General features: G+C 37.0%; 1 protein-coding gene across 1 annotated transcript; it reads left to right on the forward strand.

Annotated features, from left to right (window-relative positions):
• The first annotated feature begins 10,376 nt into the window (after window positions 1-10,376).
• Window positions 10,377-18,211, forward strand: klc3 (kinesin light chain 3). Its single transcript, XM_084717539.1, has 13 exons — window positions 10,377-10,625; window positions 11,126-11,191; window positions 11,452-11,616; window positions 12,926-13,001; window positions 13,658-13,803; window positions 13,907-13,989; window positions 14,907-14,994; window positions 15,600-15,701; window positions 15,790-15,963; window positions 16,127-16,226; window positions 16,503-16,683; window positions 16,950-17,016; window positions 18,067-18,211. Exons 1-13 carry the CDS (start codon window positions 10,416-10,418, stop codon window positions 18,148-18,150), a joined length of 1,542 nt encoding a protein of 513 aa, XP_084573665.1. The 5' UTR covers window positions 10,377-10,415; the 3' UTR covers window positions 18,151-18,211.
• Window positions 18,212-20,069: the final 1,858 nt, after the last annotated feature.

Raw genomic sequence — 20,069 nt, forward strand, 5'->3', positions numbered from 1 at the left:
GGATGGGATTACACTGAAGTTAGCTGAAAGCCTGGCGTGTCTCCCACAGACATTAAAGCATACATTGTGCGCCTGCATGAGACTCTGAGGGGCGTGATAAAACGTTGGTATTTGACACACACAGATATGCACACTCACATATACATATATATATATATATATATATATATATATATATATATATATATATATATATATGTATATCCGACTGCAGAGTGTACTGTCATTCCTCCTTGCTGTCGGCTGTCTGTTGGGCGTCAGCAGCAGTGTTGTATTGCCAGTGTGAAGTCCAACCACCGTCTCATCTCAGCATTGATCTCATCTTGTGTGCTTAGCAGCTTCTAACCCAACTTGCACGCACAAACACAGACACACACACACACACAGAGAGAGGCTGACAAAACATGAGAAACAAATGTACATTTTCCATCATTCTGTCTGCATGCAGCAACACCTCAGTCAAGAATCTGATCTTTAGTGTCTCGCGTGTGAAATGAAAAAGGGAGGAGGGAGCTGCAGATAAATAACAAAGGATTCACAGCCATGACAGTGTTATTTTTAGTGTTGACATTGTAATGATAGGCAGCGCTGCTAGTGTGTCCTCAGAGCGGGATGCTGCACAACTGCACAACCAAACAGTGTGATATATTCAATCAGGATAGTCAGCTGTCTCATTAGTCTGAAGACAAACTCTGGGAAAAGAAGATTACCTTTGGCTGACACAGTGAAATGTCTCTGCATCCAGAAAATGATCAGAGTGAGTGATTAGAAAGAAGAAATGAATCATCCCAGGAGATCAAGTATCTTAATACCCTTTAGAATTAATAATAAAAGAATTTGCATGATGTAAAAAGGAAGGAAACAAATCAGAAAAAAAGAGTTTACATTAAGCCCCGTCAATGGTTAATGAGTCAATAATGCTGCACTTAAGAACAAAGACTTAACAGTTATTATGAAGGTCAGTGGGCTTTATGAAGAGGTTTAACAGGCTGAACTGATTTACTGAGGCTTAGTTTTTCACTCGGGAGATTTTACATCAGTTTCTGTGCCCTCTGCTCTTCAGTCCAGACAAACTAGTACTGTTAGGGGAACAGTCAGTATTTAAGAAAATGCACAACAAAATCATTGAGATAACTGGTTCAGTCCTGTGCTTCATTTTACATGGACACCAGCTATAAGTATATAAAGAGAATATAAATATTTTCTCTGCAACAGATGAACAAATAAAGTGGTTTCTATTCTCTGCAGTGAGGTCGGAGGTTGTGGAAAGAATGAACTCCGACCTGCAGAGTTTTATGGGAAAACTGTGGAGTCCCTGCATAGTTCAGTGACACGAAGTGAGAAATCCAATTCTCAGACAGAAGCGTTTACAATAATCCTGCAAACGTGTCCAAATGGTTCTTCTCTTTAGTGCTCATTTGCACACAGAACCGCCCTGTAGATCCTACAAGGTGAAACCAAGTCACTGTGGACAAAAAAGTTTTCTTTTTTCTTTTCTCTATACTATATTTGCACAAGTAAACTTTGCTTTGCTAATCTTTTGCGACAGCTTCAAATTCATAAAGTTACACTTTTTTTTTTACTTTATTGCAGGTTTTCACATTACAAGTTATTCAATTCATCACTTATTTCATTCATCCACACAGTTTTTGTTTTTACAGACATAATGAAGGAAATAAAGATATAGGAGAAAAAGAAAGTTAAAGGTACTGTACTCTGTTAATTTTACATTGTTTATAATCCGTTTCCTTGTGTCATTTACTCCAGTTTCTTTCTAATTCCTCCTCTCTGTTTCTCAACCTGCTTCCACTTCTTTAATCTCCTCAGCTGTTAATTTCCATGCATTAATAGATGGTAATTTAACATTCATCCAGTTCTCTGTCATTTGTTTTAATGCCCCTGTTTTCTGCTGGAATGACACCTAATATAATATTGGGTGGCTGTAGCGGTTTCTTTCTCCTGAACTGACCCCCAAAGCTTTTTAAACATGAGACAAGGATGAAAAATATGTGAGTGATGAGCTATATATATATATATATATATATATATATATATATATACATATATATATATATATATATATATATATATATATATATATATATATATATACATATATATATATATATATATATATATATGTATATATATCCTGAAGAATAAGGCATTGCTGCACATCATGTCCCTGTGAAATGTAAAACAAAAACAAACAAAGCAAAAAAAAAAAAAAAAAAAAAAAAAAAAATCACTTTCCCATAATCCTCTGCTCTCTTCCCTTGCCCCTACACTCCACTGCCTCAGCTGCATATGATTGGGACTAATTGACCCAGTTTGTTGTGCAGTTTGTTTCAGCTACCAGCAGTCCTCCAGATGTTTATGACAAATGTAAGTGACTGTTTACAGTTATGGATAACATCTGTATTATATCTGATTCTTACTGCTGTCAGCAGCTGGTGGTCTGCATATATCTGTTTACATTTCTTGTCCCGTGTGTGTATAGTAAGATATTTTATTATCTGTAAAACAAATCCTCATGTATGACGTTTTTTATTGAGGCTCAAAACTTGTGCTCCAAAACTTGGAGGCTGTTTTTGTCGATTGCACGTCTGTAAGGTTGTTTATGGGGTAAATGTTGGTCTCATTTTGGTTTTAGTACTGAAAAACAGCACAAGAAACCATTTTAGACTTGACCATCTGTTGGTAGATTTATTTATTTGCCAGTAACAAAAGTAAAGCTGGACTGCCATCATCAAAATTTGACATGCAATTAACTTCTCAAGAATAAAAACACAACAAAGTGAAATTTTTCTCCATTATGATCCTTGTTTAAATTTAAAAAGGGGATGGTGACAGGTGTTTAAGTCTTGCAAGATGGGTTAAAAAACCTGAACTGCAGCCTGATTGTGTTTCTCCATCAGTTGTGTTTGTTTGTCAGGATCAGCTGTACGTTTTTGTAACATCATATGTTTGGGAGCTGAAACAAAACCTCAGTAGTTTTTTGGCAGAAGCAGCAGCCTTTCACTGCAGAGCCGTGTCACTGTATCAATAACTGATCGTTTGACCCTGATCCCTGCTCGGAGGTGAATATATGTTGGGCAGCAGGTATTTGAGGGTTGTTTGCAGGAGGCACAGAGGCCTGGAGGAGTCTCTCCCCCGGGGACCGCTGACCTTATATGGTCGGGGCCCTGCCTGCACGCCCACCGACACTGTCAGTTGCTGGTGCTTCTCTGCCTACCTGACAGCTGAGCCGTCCATCAACCTGCTCATATAACTGTCACACACAGGCACATGCAGCAAAACACACACACTCCTGACAGGTCCTGTGAGTTCAGCTGCTAACTGTCTCCCCCTCTGTGAACTTTAATGCCATTAGATTTTAAAGGCATAACACACATTTTCATAAAAAACAATGTAAGGACTCAGAAATCCCTTTAATCCCTTCAAATCATCACTTACGACCAACTAGACATGTATGGTGGTGGCTGTATCTGCAGATACTCTGGCGTCTGCCTGTATTTCTCATTATTTTGCTGTGCTCAGGAGGCTTTACTGCCCTACAAAGGCAAAAGGCAGTAATATCTTCTCTCAGAATTGTTGTATTTTGGAGAAAATAGGGGGTTGAAGTTACAGTAGTTGCAAAAAGCTGTAGAGAAACCACAGCAAACCACCTTTACTTCAGTTATTGTATACTAACATGTAAAATATCTGCAAGAAAATTAAGAAATATATCAACTATGTGCATTATATTACTAGGTATGACAGTAGAGAAGAATATTAAAATAAGACCACAGAGTCATAACTCAGCCTCACCTCTGACTCTGATTCCAGTTGTGAAAGTACATTAAAAACAAATCAATCGGTGTCATATTTCACTGGAAAAGGTTTGATGGCATTTAATATTTTTTCTATTGCAGCAAAATTCCAATTTTCTATTTTTGATAGAATATAAATATTAGTATCAAACATCCAAAAAACATTGAAATTATTAGATTTTATGAGTTGCTTGGAACAGGAAGTTTACCGTTATAAAATAATAAATGTTGTAAATAAATAATGGTTGTAACAATAATGTAAATAATAACAGTAAAAGGTGCAATATCATTGTATATCATCATCATTGGATTTTTATCATATTTGTCATTATACTGCTTTTTAAAGCCAAAGTGAGCAGATAAAATGGAAGTTACTGCCTTTTGTTTTGGTACGACCCAACATTTTTGGTTAAACTCCACAAAGGCAGAATACAGGAACTTCCGAATAAGGTCAAAGGTCACATCAGAGGTCAGGATTAATATGCAGAAACCATAACCTGATATAAAGCTATAAAACTGCCACATATCCAATTATCTGCCTGCAACTATTTTGGCTCGACAACAAGAAAACTTTAAATGAATTTTTCTCAGTTCTGATCTCTGAGAGGACTTTTATCTTTGTAGGACAATTTACAACCCAAAACGTTCTGGGAATGAGGTTCAGACAGTCTTACTTATTCTACCTGAAAGGTTTAGACTGAGTTTTTGTGACGAACTTTCATCCCGGGAATGTGCCTGAAAATATTTTTTTGTATGGAAAGTAGAAGAGGTAACAAAACCTCCCTCGAGTTTTAGTGTGAGCAGCGTGTTACCTCTGTGACTGACTGCATGAAGGGAAGAGCGCCATCTATAGAAAGACTAACCTCACTGGCAAAAACTGGGCACAGCAGCAGCCCCCCACCACACACACACACACACACACACACACACACACACACACACACACACACACACACACACACACACACACACAGCCCATATATACTCAGTGTTTGCTTGTCTAGATCCTATTTGTTTGCAGTCACTGTGTGTTAAGCTGCTGAGCTTTGGCCCCTCTGACTCCACCGACGTCTTAATGTAACTTAAGTTGATTCTTTAAAGCACAGGCTTAACTAATGTTGCATTGATAAGACTGTTACTGACTCCATACTGTGACCTCTGGGACACACACACACACACACACACAGACCACCCCGTTAATCTGAATGGACGTGCTTATCTGGGACATGGAGGAATCAATACAACATAAGAAAACGAAGTGAACACATATAAACACTGACACATGTAGGCCATCATGACCAACAAAACATCCAGAACACAGGACTGAAATATGAGACTCCCTTCCAAATCAATGGACAGGAATTTTTTATATATATATAATACTGATGTTTAAGGTTTATTTACATCAGAAGTATTTTTTAAAATTGAAGAATAGCTTGTCTATGTTAAATTATCAGATGATGAGCGCCTAATTATTTATATATTAAACTCCTAAGTGAGTCAGATGATACGTGTGTGATTATATTTGTGTTTATACCTGAATAAAATGTGTATAAAATGTCATGGAGCTCAAACACAAACTGTCAAAGTAAACAGTTAATTACAGTAACTTGAGTATGTGTAATTGGTTGCTTCTACCTCTGCAAATTATTAAGTAGGTTTTTTGGGTGCTTGTACTTTTATGAGGTTTTCAAGAGTGTATTTTTCCTTGTACATAAGTATGCATTACACTATATAATCTACTTCGTTACTTTTAAAGTCATAATTGAGTACTGGGTATAATTTGAATCAATATCTGGTCACAAACAGGACATGTGGACAAAAAAACTAAACACTGCAGCAGCACAGGTTTGGAGTACAGATGTTAATGATTGATCATTAATTGATTAATCACCATTAAGGATTTAACCACTTAAAAGGTTTTCATGGCTTTTTAATCAATAGTCTAGAAATGGCAGCAACTCCAGCTCATTCAACAGGAAACTTAACAACTTAAAATGGCAAAAAGAAGCTGAAAATGAGAAAATATATATATAAATGTAAAATTATAAACAACAATTATTAATCAATCGTGAGTTTTTCAGACAAATACTGAGTACTTTTACTTAAGTATTTTTCTAACATTAGTACTTGTAACTGAGTAATATTTTAGTAATGTAACAGTACTTGTACTTGAGTACAGAGTATTTTCAGTACTCTCCCCACCACTGATTGTGTGTCATTAATAATCTCTCTCTCCTCCTGCAGGCAGTTCATCTGTCCCACAGATAGGTGGCCTTGTCCCGAGCAGGACATCACGGCCAGCCCCGGTGCCGCAGTGTATGGTGGGAAATATGGGATCAGGTAAGCTCCTCAGCTGCGTCAAGTCACGCAAACACAACTGGACAAATGCAGGAAGTCCAGAGACATCGCCTTCACAATAAAGGCACTGTTTACATGATTTTAGTTTTATGTACTACTATAAAAGTATATCAATATTCATAAAGTGTGCAGAACATTGGAGTGAATTTTAGCTGAAGTAGAGTCACTGAACAGATTATTATATCAGACCGTTTTAGTTGTGCCACCATGTATTGCCAAGTTACAAGGATGTCATGGAGATCAAAATCAAACCTGTGCAGGCAACAGATGGTCATCAGAAATATGGAGATTGTTTTAATTCTGCATAAAATAATATGAATACTCAGGTTTTCCCATAATTCATAAAGTCATTTTACCATAAATCTGAACAGAAATTAAATATAATAAGGAATAATATGCATGCAAACATTTCCCGGAATTCCTGAAAACTTATTTTCTTTATAATATTTACTGAGGGGGAAGATAAAGATAGAATATTAAAACTTAGACTGCCTTATTTGAGTTATATTTATCTGTGAATATACATTAATATAATTTTATGTAACTCTTTGATGTAAATGAAAATGAGCACTTACACCTTACCTTTTTTGGTGCAATGAATGTATATTGAAATAGATTAGTTCGAAAAAAAAAAATGAAACTTGTTTCACTTGCAAAAAATAAATAAATAAATAAATAAAAATCCGTTCTCTTATTCTAAAACTGTTCCTATCTGAAAATTTTTTATTTATTTTTTTTAACATTGATCAGTCTTTTACTTTGAAGGTGAGAAGCGGAAGTTGACGGTGTTGCTGACGTGGGTTTGACCGTTGATGAACGTGTGATGACAGGAGGAGCTGAGAGCCGAGGAGGAGGCAGCAGGTGAATCATTAAACAGCTTCTAGTTTTTAACCGTCCCACCTGTTATAACACCAATAAATAAACTGTTATAAACTGTGAGCGGAGATGTTCCGCTGGTTATGACCGCTTCCTTTCCCCAAAACTAAACACAATAAAAGCAGCTCAGAGTGGACAAAAAGACGAAACCACGCCGCCGGAGCCTGGACTTAGCAGGTAGGCTATAAATAACTTTTTGTGGATCTGAAATGAAGCCCGTGTGTTTGTCTGTGTGTTTACATCGTGTTATAGCGCGTAATAATCAGCCATATGGGAACGTCTGTGTGTCGATCGGCAGCCGATGATGTTTCCAATAAAAAAATCTAAACAGAAACGTCTCGTAATGTGACGCAGTCGTCATTAAATCAGCTGATAGGTTTGTGTTAGATTTAAATTTGCATAAAAAGACATTATTCCTGACGTGTTGGGAAGTTTGGCTCCGCCCACAGTAAACAAAGCACATGGAGACTGAGTACACAACAAATAACGTGTTTGATTTTCTGTAAATTAAATACTTAACGTAATAATCAGCTGTCTGAAAACGAGACCAAAATCCAAAACATTGTTTGTTTTTGTTTATTAGTGTTAAATTTAAGAATATTCACTGGGTGGATGAATACAGATATATTTAGTTTCCTTTTGTTGTCCATTTTCCATGTGGGATTGAGTGTTTTGGGAATATTTTCTATAAATGGTATGTAGTGGTTGTTTATGACAGAATAAGTCCAACATAATAAAACACTTTGGATTAGTAAATTGTCTGTTATACCTGTTATGGAGGCCTATTTCCACTAATGTGATGACAAAAAAGTCCTGGAAGTCAGTATAATGAAAAACTTTCTCCAAAAAAATGACTTACTGTAGCAAAATGATGACTTACTATTACATTATTAGAAGAAACTCTTAAAATAATCATTTAGTATCTTAAAATGGTTTAATATTCAATAAAAATGATATTTAATATTAGGATATATTCATATATTAATAAAAAAAACAATGAGAGACTTTCTGAACTGCAGCGATTATCGATTATTAACCAATTTATAAATTAATTACCACCTATTTTGTTAATCGATTAATCAGTTTGAATATTTTTTAAAGAAAAAAGTCAAAATTCTCTGATTCCTGCTTCTTAAATGTGAATATTTTCTGGTTTCTTTGCTCCTCTCTGACAGTGAACTGAATATTTTTGAGTTGTCGACAAAACATTTGATATTATAGGACGTCATCTTCAGGAAACACTGATCAACATTTTTCACTATTTTCTGACATTTTATGGGAAAAATACTAATATCGAAAAAATAATCCAATTGATCGACTATGAAAATAATCATTAGTTGCAGCCCTACTTAGTATTAAAATAATAACAATATATCTCAAATTAATGACTACAGATCTCAGAATAATGACTTGGTATCACAAAATAACCAGAAAGTATCTCAAAATAATGATTTATAATCTGCAAATAATGACTTAGTACTTCAAAATGACTTCATATTTTTTTTTAAATGAGAAATTTTCTCAAAATAATGATGACTAAACATTTAAGAGTAATGAGCAACTTTCTCTAAATGATGATCTAAGTAATTTTGATAAAGTTTCTCTTCATAAAAACTTACAGGATCTTTTTTTCTCATCACATTGGCATAACTGTGCTTCCATATAAAGTCCTGTATCATTAGTCTTTAGTTCCCTGTGAACATTTCTCCTCTCAGACTCTCTGTTCAGATCAGACCAGAAAAGAGGAAACTGAAAACCACTGTGCGTTGGTGTTTATAAAGTTGCTGACGGTTTGTATTTTTCTCACCATATTCTTGTTGTCACTTACAGACCATGTTTACTGGACACTCCCTCACACTGTTTAAACATTTGAGCAGCAGCCGTGTCTTGATCATCTTTATCTCACCTCCCTAAATTTATAATCAGCCCGATTTCATGAAGTGGGTTTAATCAGAGAAAGACGAAAGAAATCACAGATCGTATGTAGATTCAATCTGCAGGATGAGAAGTTCGCTCAGTCAGTGTCTTTCATCCAGGTTCATTTTGTCTCCACATCCTTTCTTCTGCTTTCTTTTATGTTCCTGTGTTTTCTTTACAAAGTATTCATTGTTTGCTGTTTACTTTTATCAAATGACTCAGGAGCAGAGTGGAACAACGTCCCCCAGCTGAAACCACAAAAACATTTAAGTGACTTTTAAAATACTGCAATTACGAACTGTTTGCAGGTAAAGTTTAAAGTTGGTGTGCATGTTAAGAAAGTTCTGCAAAACCAGTTACCTGCTACTGCAGCAACTAGAGCAACAATTAATGGATTATTAAATCAATCGCCTACTATTTTGATAATCAGTTTAATTTAGTTGAGTGTAATTTTTTAAGAAAAAAAGTCAAAATTGTCTGATTCCTGCTTCTTAAATATGAATGTTTCCTGGTTTCTGTACTCCTCTCTGACAGTAAACTGAATATCTTTGAGTTGTGAGTAAAACAAGACATTTGAGGACGTCGTCTTAGGTTTTGGGAAACACTGACATTTGTCACCATTAGCATGTGCAAGTGGAAAAAACGAATGTAAATTAAAATACTGGCGGTAACACATAATATTGATTGTATAAAATATGACAAAGGGCAAAAACAAGAGACAAAGGGGAACAGAAGGAAAAATAAGGAAACAAGGAAATAAAAATAATGATAAATAGGTGAATAAAATAAGAGGAAGAGGAGATAGAGAGAGAGAAAGAGAGAGACAGAGGAGAAAAAAGACAGTCAGTAAGGAGCACGATGTACATGCAAGAATATCCAGATGTCATGTCTCACATTAGGCAAAGGAAGGAGAGGAGCAGGTTATATCAGGTTATGTTCTCTGATCTTTTTACATAATCAAAAAAAAAATTGGAGCCACAGTTTTAGGAATTTACTGGATGAGCCCGTCAGGATGTTTTTGTTTTTTTCACTTTAATAACTATAAATAAAAAAACAACCCACAAATACACTATAAAACTAAAAAAATAAATAAGTAAATCTCCTTTAAAACTTTCATATGGGAGTATAGACCCTTTTACAGCTGACATCATCAAAAAGCTTGGCATGCATTTTTGCATCAGAAGCCTCCTCCAGTCGTCAGGACGAGTTATCAAGCTGCAATTGTTGAATTAAACATTTTACCAGCATCAAAATCACCAAAATATTCCACTGATCAAAACTGAAGTTGTTCAGAATCCCGACAGGATCACGACTGTCAGAGGAATCAGCAGCGTCTGTGTTCCGCTGTACCTCCGTTACCAAAACGCTCGTGCCACTTTCTCATTGTGTGCCTCTTTGTGCTGTTCCCAGGTCAGTTGCTGTGAGAGGAGGAACCTCAGAGTTGGAGCCATGTTGTCGGCGGAGGAGATTCTGTGCAGCACGCAGCAGGTGATCGCGGGCCTGGAGGCGCTGAGAGGAGAGAACCGCAGCCTGCTGGAGAGCCTGCAGGAGCCGACGGAGAGCCGGCCGGCGTCGGACAGCGGCAGCGTGGAGCAGGAGAAGAGCGGCATCATCCGCCAGTCACTGGAGAGGATAGAGCTGGGGCTGAGTGAGGCGCAGGTAAGAAAATAATCATATGCTGCCTCTCGTTTTTGTGGTAACTAGTAACTTGAAGCGGCTATAATCAATAATTTTATGATAACAATACACTTTAATTCCCCACGTTTTACTGCTGCAGTGTCTTTTAGCTGATTGTTTTGATTTTACAGCACATCATTTTAGTGTTTTGTCTCACCTTCATCGCTCTTTTCAACCACAGCAGGCAGCTGTTTTTAGCAGATCACAGACAGACAAAGTTAGTCACAAGCTGGTGGACAAAGTGGAGCATTTAGCAGCTGAAGAGACAGACATTTTTCTCAGGAGATGAAAGTCAAACAGAGGTTAAAGGAGGGTGAATACTGGACTGGGTTAGGGTTAGCTTGTGGCAGCCAAGCTTTCAGGGGGATGTTGCTTTTTGAACATTCAGTGTCGGTTCTTCTGTCATTATGAATCAGAATTCACCGAGTGTCAGATTGATATCTGATATCTGAGGTGTTGTCTCCTGTCTCCTGTCTCTCCAGGTGATGATGGCGTTGTCGGCTCACCTGGGTTCGCTGGAGGCGGAGAAACAGAAGCTGCGCGCTCAGGTGAGTTAAAGGAGTAACTGAAGAGGGGAGGGGCAGATGGGAGGATCTCTGATGCTGTATTTTCTTGCACGTTCTACAACTTAAGGATGATAATTGACTCCACAACTCAACTGTTAAATCCTTCATTGTGTTTTCTGTTTTCCTCCCACATCCATCCTCTTCTTCCTCCTTTCCGTCTTTTCCCTCTCTTTCCTTTCCTTGTTCCTTTCTTCTTCTCCTCACCCCTCCTCCTCCTCTTGCCTTTGCCTCGTCCTCCTCAGGTGCGTCGTCTCTGTCAGGAGAACCAGTGGTTGAGGGACGAGTTGGCCGGTGCTCAGCAGCGGCTGCAGGACAGGGAGCAGGAGGTGGTCACTCTGGAGGAGCAGAACAAACACCTGCAGTTCATGTCCTCGATACGCAAATACGACATGGAGGAGCCGCAGCTGGTGAGGAGACCACAAACTGTGTGTTGAAGAGTTTATCAGTAGTTATCAGTACTTCACCAGCCAACGAGGTGTTCAAGTAACCTTACTGTTTATTTAATTAACATATTTAAGTACGGGGCTTTTATGTGTCTATATTCAAAGAAATACGTACTATTGTTTTAAGTGTTGTCATGACAGACAACAGCCAACATGAAACTGTTTTTTAAAGGATGACACTCATCCTTTAAAAAACAGTTTCATGTTGGATGTTGTGGCATCTAGTGGTGAACTTGCAGACTGAAAAAAAAAAAAACCTTGCCTCATCCTTTCCTTTCAAACGTGTACAGAGAACCTGCGGTTTCAATGGCACTTATGAAAAAATGATAAAAATGTTTGATTTGTCTGTTCTGGGCTACTGTAGAAACATGGCGGTGCACCTTCTGTAGATATAAATGGGAATGAACAAGAACAATTCTTATTTTTGCGTCACTATGAACGAATAAGAACATAATTCTGAATATTATATGGTTATTAAAGGTTATTTATTTACATGTCTAGTTAACATTGAAAAACATTCAGTTGAATATTCACTCTGGTTTTAGGTCTGGCTCAGGGAGAATGGGTGAAATTTAGAACAGGGTGTGTCTTTTCAAAAGGATTAAAATAGAATAATTTAGAGCAACATTATTTTTTATTATTAATTAATGCAACTTTAATTATTATGTAAGACATATATATATATATATATATATATATATATATATATGTATATATATATATATATATATATATATATATATGTATATATATATATATATATATATATATATATATATATATATATTGTGTATATATATATATACACACACATATATACATACACATCTGGAACAGAAAAGACAGGAATCGGGATGACTGCTTGTAATTCAGGACTGTCCTGATTTTTTCAGGATGTCTGGTCACCGTATTGTTTCCTGGTCTCCTGAGGGAAATATGTGATTATTTAACTGCTAAATGTTCCACAGTGTTCAGCAGCTTGTTGTTAACTTAGTATTTTTAAGTACAGTGGGTTCATCAGAGCTTGCTGAAACTAAAAAACCGAGACTGAACACTTAGTACAGGTACTAAGAAAAAACAAATGTATGAGATAAAAGAGGCAAACTCAATAAAGCTGCAGATTAGCTGATGAGTTGAGCTTTAATTAGTTTTATATCAGAACATCTACTGAGATCTGAATCTTGAGAATATGAGGATAATTCATCTGCAGCTCCGTCTTTGTTTGTAGTATTGTCCTCTAAATTGTGCTGAATATGTTTGTTTTTCACTTCAGGACGACAAAGACACGTCCTCCACCAAGGAGTCCCTGGACGACCTGTTTCCCGCCGAGGACGAGGAGCAGTCACAGAGTAAGGATTTACTGGCTTGTGAACATGTTTATGTGACTTTGATGTCTCTCTACCTGTTATATACAGTCTGTTTTTAATCATCTGTGACATAAATGTGACAGTCTCATGTTCTCTACACAAAAGAAGGTCAAATTTTGATGGTAAGAATCATCAAGAACTAATTTCCAGTCACCTCGATTTTGTCAGGATGCTGTGAAAAGTTTTAAAAGCTCAGAAAATAAACTGCATTGGTAGATGCTGCAGGTTTCTCCTGTTCAGACATAATGAGCTCTGTCATTTCTTCCTGTATCTGAGCTGTCGAACACGTCTTCCTCCTCTGTAGAGAAACTGGCTGCTGCTGCTGCTGATGATGATATTTTGAGTAACAACTCTTGACACACAACAAAAACATTTCAAGCTCAGATGTCAAATTTTAGCATCTACCTCACATGCAGTGATAATGAGTCTGTAGCCTGTGAGAAGAAAACAAATTCAGTCAAGCACATGGAGGATCTCCTCAGAGTAAAAGGAAAGTAAAATAGTCTTAAAATCTTCTCGTCCAACTAAATTAGCAGGCAGAGAATTGAAGTTATGAAGGTATCAGAAGGAGCTGAAAAGTCCAGACTCGTCTCTGATTCTTCTGTGTATTTCTCTGTATCTGTTTATTTGCTGCTCAGTGTCTCAGCCTCATCACAGCAGTGCAGCAGCCGCGGCTCAGCAGGGCGGCTACGAGATCCCCGCCCGCCTTCGAACGCTCCACAACCTGGTCATCCAGTACGCATCACAGGGACGATACGAGGTCGCCGTGCCACTCTGCAAACAGGTGAGAGGGGTGTTCCTGTTTTGAATCGTTTAAAAAGTTAAATTTAATTTTGGATAAATGATAGAAATTAAATTAGATCCCGATTTAAATAATGTCTCAACAGGCTCTGGAGGACCTGGAGAAGTCCTCAGGCCACACCCACCCAGATGTGGCCACCATGCTGAATATACTGGCGCTGGTGTACAGGTGAGACCAGTTACCATGGCAACAACTCAACACCACTTAAATAATAAAAAAAATGACCCTCCCAACTCTACTTACATGTCCACCCCATCATCACCCTCACCACAAGGAGTCAATTCACGATGATATAAACTCACATTTTAACATGTTTGTGGAGGGCAGAGGCATCGTGTCTAGAGGGGAACCCCAGCTCTGGGAAAGAGAGAGATCATTTTAACTAAAACTACAATCTTTCCCCAACACTAACCAAGTGTTTTCAGTCTCTAAACCAGATTTTAAACACAGCGATGTCACATTATAAAACATAATTAGTTTAAACAACACACACATCTTACATGAGCAAAACTTGGGTTCCCTTCTAGACATGACCAGGCAGCAGATTATTATTATTATTATTATTTAGAAAATTAATAGATTTCTCCCTTAAAAGTTATTCTTACATTCTTTGTTAACTGAAGTTTGAGATTTTTATTAATTAATTTCGATTTACCTTCCTGTATAATGTATAGAATAGCATTTATTTTTCTGAAATCTGTGTATTTATGTATATGCTTCCTTATCTCAGCCTCAGTTTCAATACTCAGTATCTTTAAGGTATCAATTTAAATAACCCAGTACCAAGTAATATCAAAGTCAGTCAAACGGCGCCTCCAGCTGATGCTTTTTGTACCCAAAACTAGAGAAAAATTACTATTTATATGGTTTTGCTCGCAGCCAATCACTGCAGAGGTGTGTCATAAAGAAGAACCTTCAAAAAAAGGTGTTGAATGAAATTACTCTATTGGAAGAAATGAGAGGTTAACAGTAAAAATCACTAATGATAAAACAAATCAAGTTGTGATTTTTTTCCCCTGCACTTTCAACAACTCAGTTTACTGAAGCCAAGTGACTGAAAAACTGTGTGACGTTTTTCTCCACAGAGATCAGAACAAATACAAAGAAGCAGCCAACCTGCTGAACGACGCGCTCGCCATCAGGGAGAAAACTCTTGGGATGGACCATCCGGCTGTAAGTGAGCCTTCTTTTAATAAACAAGCTGCAGTCGAAGACTTTGGTTTTCAGACTGTCCTTGAGTGGACTGTAGAGGATCCTCTGCAAAAGGAGGGACTGAATATTTTATTATTTTTTATCACATTTTATGGCATTTGGAAATAGAGAGAAACTGGGCTTTTTGATTGATTATACTTTATAGTGATTCTAGTTTCTTCATAGATTGACTGTGAAGACTTCATCTTCAATCCTAATAATTAAAAACTACTAAGAGTGGATTCCACAAGACAAAATCCTTTCAAATTAGAGATCTTTTCTGCATCTATTCTGGGGGTCTGACATGAAAAAGTTTGGGAAGCCCTGGTCTAAGACACCTTATAAATCCCTGACACGGCCTGAATCTAACCTGGACAATAGGCTGTTTTGTTTTGTTTACTTGATTCTCACCATTAGTGTATAAACTTGAAACCTAAAACCCTTTTGGGGTCAGGCAGCAGTATTTCGTCTCTTGGGAACATGTTGACAGGATGTACTGTATAAGATATTTGAGCCTTTGTCTAGTTTTGTTGCAGGAAGTGCTGCCTGTCTGTTTTATATCACATTGTCTGTTTTTGTGTTTGCAGGTTGCAGCGACCCTCAACAACCTCGCGGTTCTTTATGGAAAAAGAGGAAAATACAAAGAAGCAGAGCCGCTGTGTAAAAGAGCTCTGGAGATCAGAGAGAAAGTGAGAAAAAAAACTTTCACAGTACTACACCTGTGAGGTCTCTCATCAGACAGCTCATCTTCACCTTTACACTAATTTCAATCCTCAGGTTTTGGGTACAGACCACCCAGATGTGGCCAAGCAGCTGAACAACCTGGCTCTGCTGTGTCAGAACCAGGGGAAGTACCAGGAGGTGGAGCAGTACTACGAACGCGCTCTGCACATCTACCAGAGCAAACTGGGCCCAGACGACGCCAACGTGGCCAAGACCAAGAATAACTTGGTGAGAGGAAAACATTGATGCAAAATGTCATTTTATTTTTGCATTTCACTGTGAATCTTCTGTTTCTTCTGTCAAGATTTTGTAAATCAGATTTTACACTTTTGTCACTTTCCTCTCATTTAAACCTTGTATTTTTCATTTCCATGTTTTTTTTCTTTCTCAGGCATCGTGCTACCTCAAACAGGGGAAATACAGACAAGCTGAAGCTCTTTACAAAGAGATCCTGACCAGAGCACATGAAAAGGAGTTTGGATCTGTAGAAGGTAGAAACAGCAGCAGATATTATTGATTATTTTGTTGTGCACTTGTCATTTTGATTTATTACACGTCACACATGCAACATTTTACAAGTGATTTTGATGAGACTTGGGGAAAGTTATGCATCCCACCAGAACAACTGGAGTCTTTTCTGTAGCTAAAACCACCAATTTTATTCAATATTATGACATATACAAGGTTATTGCACCTTTAAGATATACATTTGTACATATACTTTGGTTGGTTGTTGGTTTGTAATTCCGTCTGTCTCCGTTCTCCAGGCGATGGTCGTCCCACCTGGTCCGGCTCTGAGGACGGCGGCTCCGGACAGGACGGGCTCAGCAACCTGAAGCGCAGTGGCTCCTTCACCAAACTCAGAGAGTCGATACGCCGGAGCAGCGAGAAACTGGTCCGCAAGCTGAGAGGAGTGGGAATGGAGGAAACGACCCCGAGGAATGCTGGGTAATATTCTTTTACAAAGGTGTTAAAAACCCCACTGACTGTAATTAAAACCACATCTCTTTAAGTTAAAGAATGTTTTTAGCTCATAGATGCATTTTGTCATGGATGTTTACTGATTTAAGTTGAATATAAATAATGTCAATGCAAACTAGAAAAAAACACTTTTGTTTCCCCAACAACCCTTTTTATTCCAGATCAGTCAAACTGAACTTGTCCCTTTTTTATAAAGATGAAGAGTTCATGATGATATTCTGTCCTGTTTTCAGGATGAAGAGGGCGAACTCTCTGAATATGTTGAATGTTGGAGCGAGAGAGAGTCAGGACGGCCCCCAGGTGAGGAGTCTGTGATTTAACCAGTTTAATAGTGAGACAGTGGGACGATACATTTATCTCCTGATTCGATATCAAAGTCTCCATGAATCTTAATGAAAGTGAAAGGTGTGTTTAGTCTTGAGTCTACAGCTTTGACAAATTTAGTACTTTATATTTCGCATTTCTTAATTCTTTTATATGTATATATTCTAATATTTTATTGTCATTGTTGTGAATTTCCCCGGTGTGGGATGAAAAAGGTTTATCTCATTTTATTTTGAGTCTTGCAGGATTGAGTCAGCAGCTGTTAAGTTTGTTTCCACAGATCAGAGTTACTGTATAGTTACTTCAAATGGTTTCCTTTGGGTCAGAGTCTCTGTGAAATCAGTAAAACAATCCTGTGTTTACATTTTCTCAGACAAAGTTACAGATTTGCTTGATAGTCAGTTAAAATGAAGGAGATTTTCCTTTAAATAGTTCAATTTTGTGGTTATTTCTATGAAAAAACTGCCATTTTGTCCATGGGGACCTCCAAAATCAACAGTAATAGTTTTAAGTGAAATAGTCAAGTTTAAGATAATTTTATGCTAATTGCCAAAATGTGTTTGCATCGAGTTAAAGGACTAAACTAGTTATTTTTAAAACAATCAATTCAGGAATTGTAAGAAAAAAAAAAAAAAAAAAAAGGATCACGATACATAAGAGAATCTTTTCTTTTCCTCTGGGGTAGAAAATCTTCCAGGTTCTCATAGATTTTAGTTCAGTTTAATTTACTTTAATAATTCTGAGCTTAATTCTTATTGTGTGGCCAATTCTAGAAATTTTACTGTAATCATGAGTATGAAACTGAATTGGTGTCACTAAACGAGTCAACCAAAGAATTAACATTAGTATTAGAGAAACTACATTTTTGTTTTGTCAGTTCTGCATTTCTCAAAAAAAAGCAACATAAATCACAGTTACAGTCATAATACTACCATGTACATGTTGTTACTCGTTATTAAGTGATTAAAATACCTTCTGACTTGAGCTTCATCAGCATTCATTGTGGGTTTTTGTTTTGTTCCTCAGTCGAGCCGTTTGACAGACGCTCGAGTCCTGAGCTCCAGCACGCAGAGCCTGACGAGACGAGGTTCTCTCGGTGGGTCAAGTTAACACACACACACACACACACACACACACCTTCTACATACAACACCTGTCGAGATAACTGGAGAGATGTTCACACACTTGACTGTTGTGAGTAAAAAGCACACAGCTCTCCTGATCACTCATATGAGAAGTCTCAGACCCACTTTGAGTCTCCTCAAGAAAAACTGAGACAGTTGTCATCAGTGGAGACTTTGTCAAACATCAAACCAGCAAATCTGTGAATCATGCTTCATTTAAAAGACTATTAAATTAATGTTTTGTTAATCCTTAAGGAAAAGTCACAGTTAGCTTGATAATAACATGTTTGTCACTGGTAATGACCGCCGTCTCCATACACTGATTAGAAAGGTGTGGTTCTCATATTAACAGATGTAGATTGCACTAGAATATTTCCTTCCTGTTCACTTGAAATTTAATTTCATTCCATCCTGGATTTAGATTAGAAACAAATTCAGTTTCTGGAGAAGAAGTTAACTGTTAACTTAGAATGAAAGAAAAAACAAAAATCCCTCCAGACTACTTTGAATATTATCAGCATTTACACTGTAAGAAAACCAAGTTTTCATAAATGTTATGATATTTCTCTGTTTGCATAAACTGAACCATATAATTTATAGATTAAAAATAATTCTGTAATACAGTTAATTTATATTTGAAGTATTAGCTGTCTCTTAATGCTACTGTGCCCTTTTTAGGTACATTTTTATTAACAAAAACTGGAGTTGTTTATGTTTTAAAGTTTCTGCAGATGAATCGGGCGCAGTGAGACTTTACAGATTGTCTTTTTGAAATGTTACAAATTCTCTCTTGAGAAGCACAGGGATGTAAAGTTGTTTGCACAATGATCAAAATGTGATGTAACGTGCGTTTGTCAAAATGTAAATGTTACATTTGGTTTACGAGGGAAAAAGTTGAGATACCAATTTTATACTGTTAAAGAAGTTATTTAAATGAGTTTTGCCTTTTAAAATGTGTCAGTCTAATTATATTTTCATATTGTTGTCAAAGCTAATGATAAAAACACAAGTGTGTTTACTTCAGCTGTTTTGCACCACAGTTTTGTCATTCCACATCATGAGAATATGGACCAAGTTTCTTTTTTTACTTAAGAAATCCAAAATGTGACGTGCACCGTTTGAAAACAATCAACACCAACTCTACAAAATGAACACGCATATCTGACTTTAAAGACGGTACTCTTAGATGGATATTTTTGCACAATAATATATTAAGAAACAAAGTTTTAATGGTGACAAATCAATTATTGAGTATTAACATCCCTAAAGTTTCAGGACATTTCAATATTCAGTGATTATGTGTATAACAGTCTATTCAGAATATAGTTTAAAGTTATCTGGACACTGGGGCTGCAAATGACGATTATTTTCATCATTGATCATTAATCTATGAGCAGTTTGTTCCATAAAATGTCAGTAAAAGGTGAAAAATGCTGATCGCTGATTTCCAAAGCCCAAGCTGACTTCATCGAATGTCTCGCTTTGTCCAAAACACACAGATATTCAGTTTACTGTCATTACAGGACTAAAGAAACCGAATATATTCACGTTTGAAGAGCTGAAATCAGAGAATTTGGGCATTTTTAATTTACAAAATGACTCAAAATGATAACTGATCAATTGTTGCAGCTGTACTGGATACCCAAAGTTATTATTGTGTGCCTGAGTCAATGTTGTTTTGGTGACTTTCAACTAGCCTTGGACTTTAACCAGGTGACTTGACAGAGATGTAACATTTACTCACGGCCAGTCTTTGCCCGATATGCGTCTGTGTCTGTTCAAAATCTTTCAGCAAAAAAACTCAGACAAGCCAAATAGACGGAATCTGCCCAGAGCCAAAAACAGACACAGAAAGTTAGTGGCTTCTTTGTCAGAACATCCAGCAGCTAAAATGCAAACCAGAGA

Source organism: Lutjanus erythropterus, chromosome 4 (assembly GCF_056507025.1).
Source record: "Lutjanus erythropterus isolate fLutEry1 chromosome 4, fLutEry1.hap2, whole genome shotgun sequence".
Taxonomy (NCBI): Eukaryota; Metazoa; Chordata; class Actinopteri; order Lutjaniformes; family Lutjanidae; genus Lutjanus; species Lutjanus erythropterus.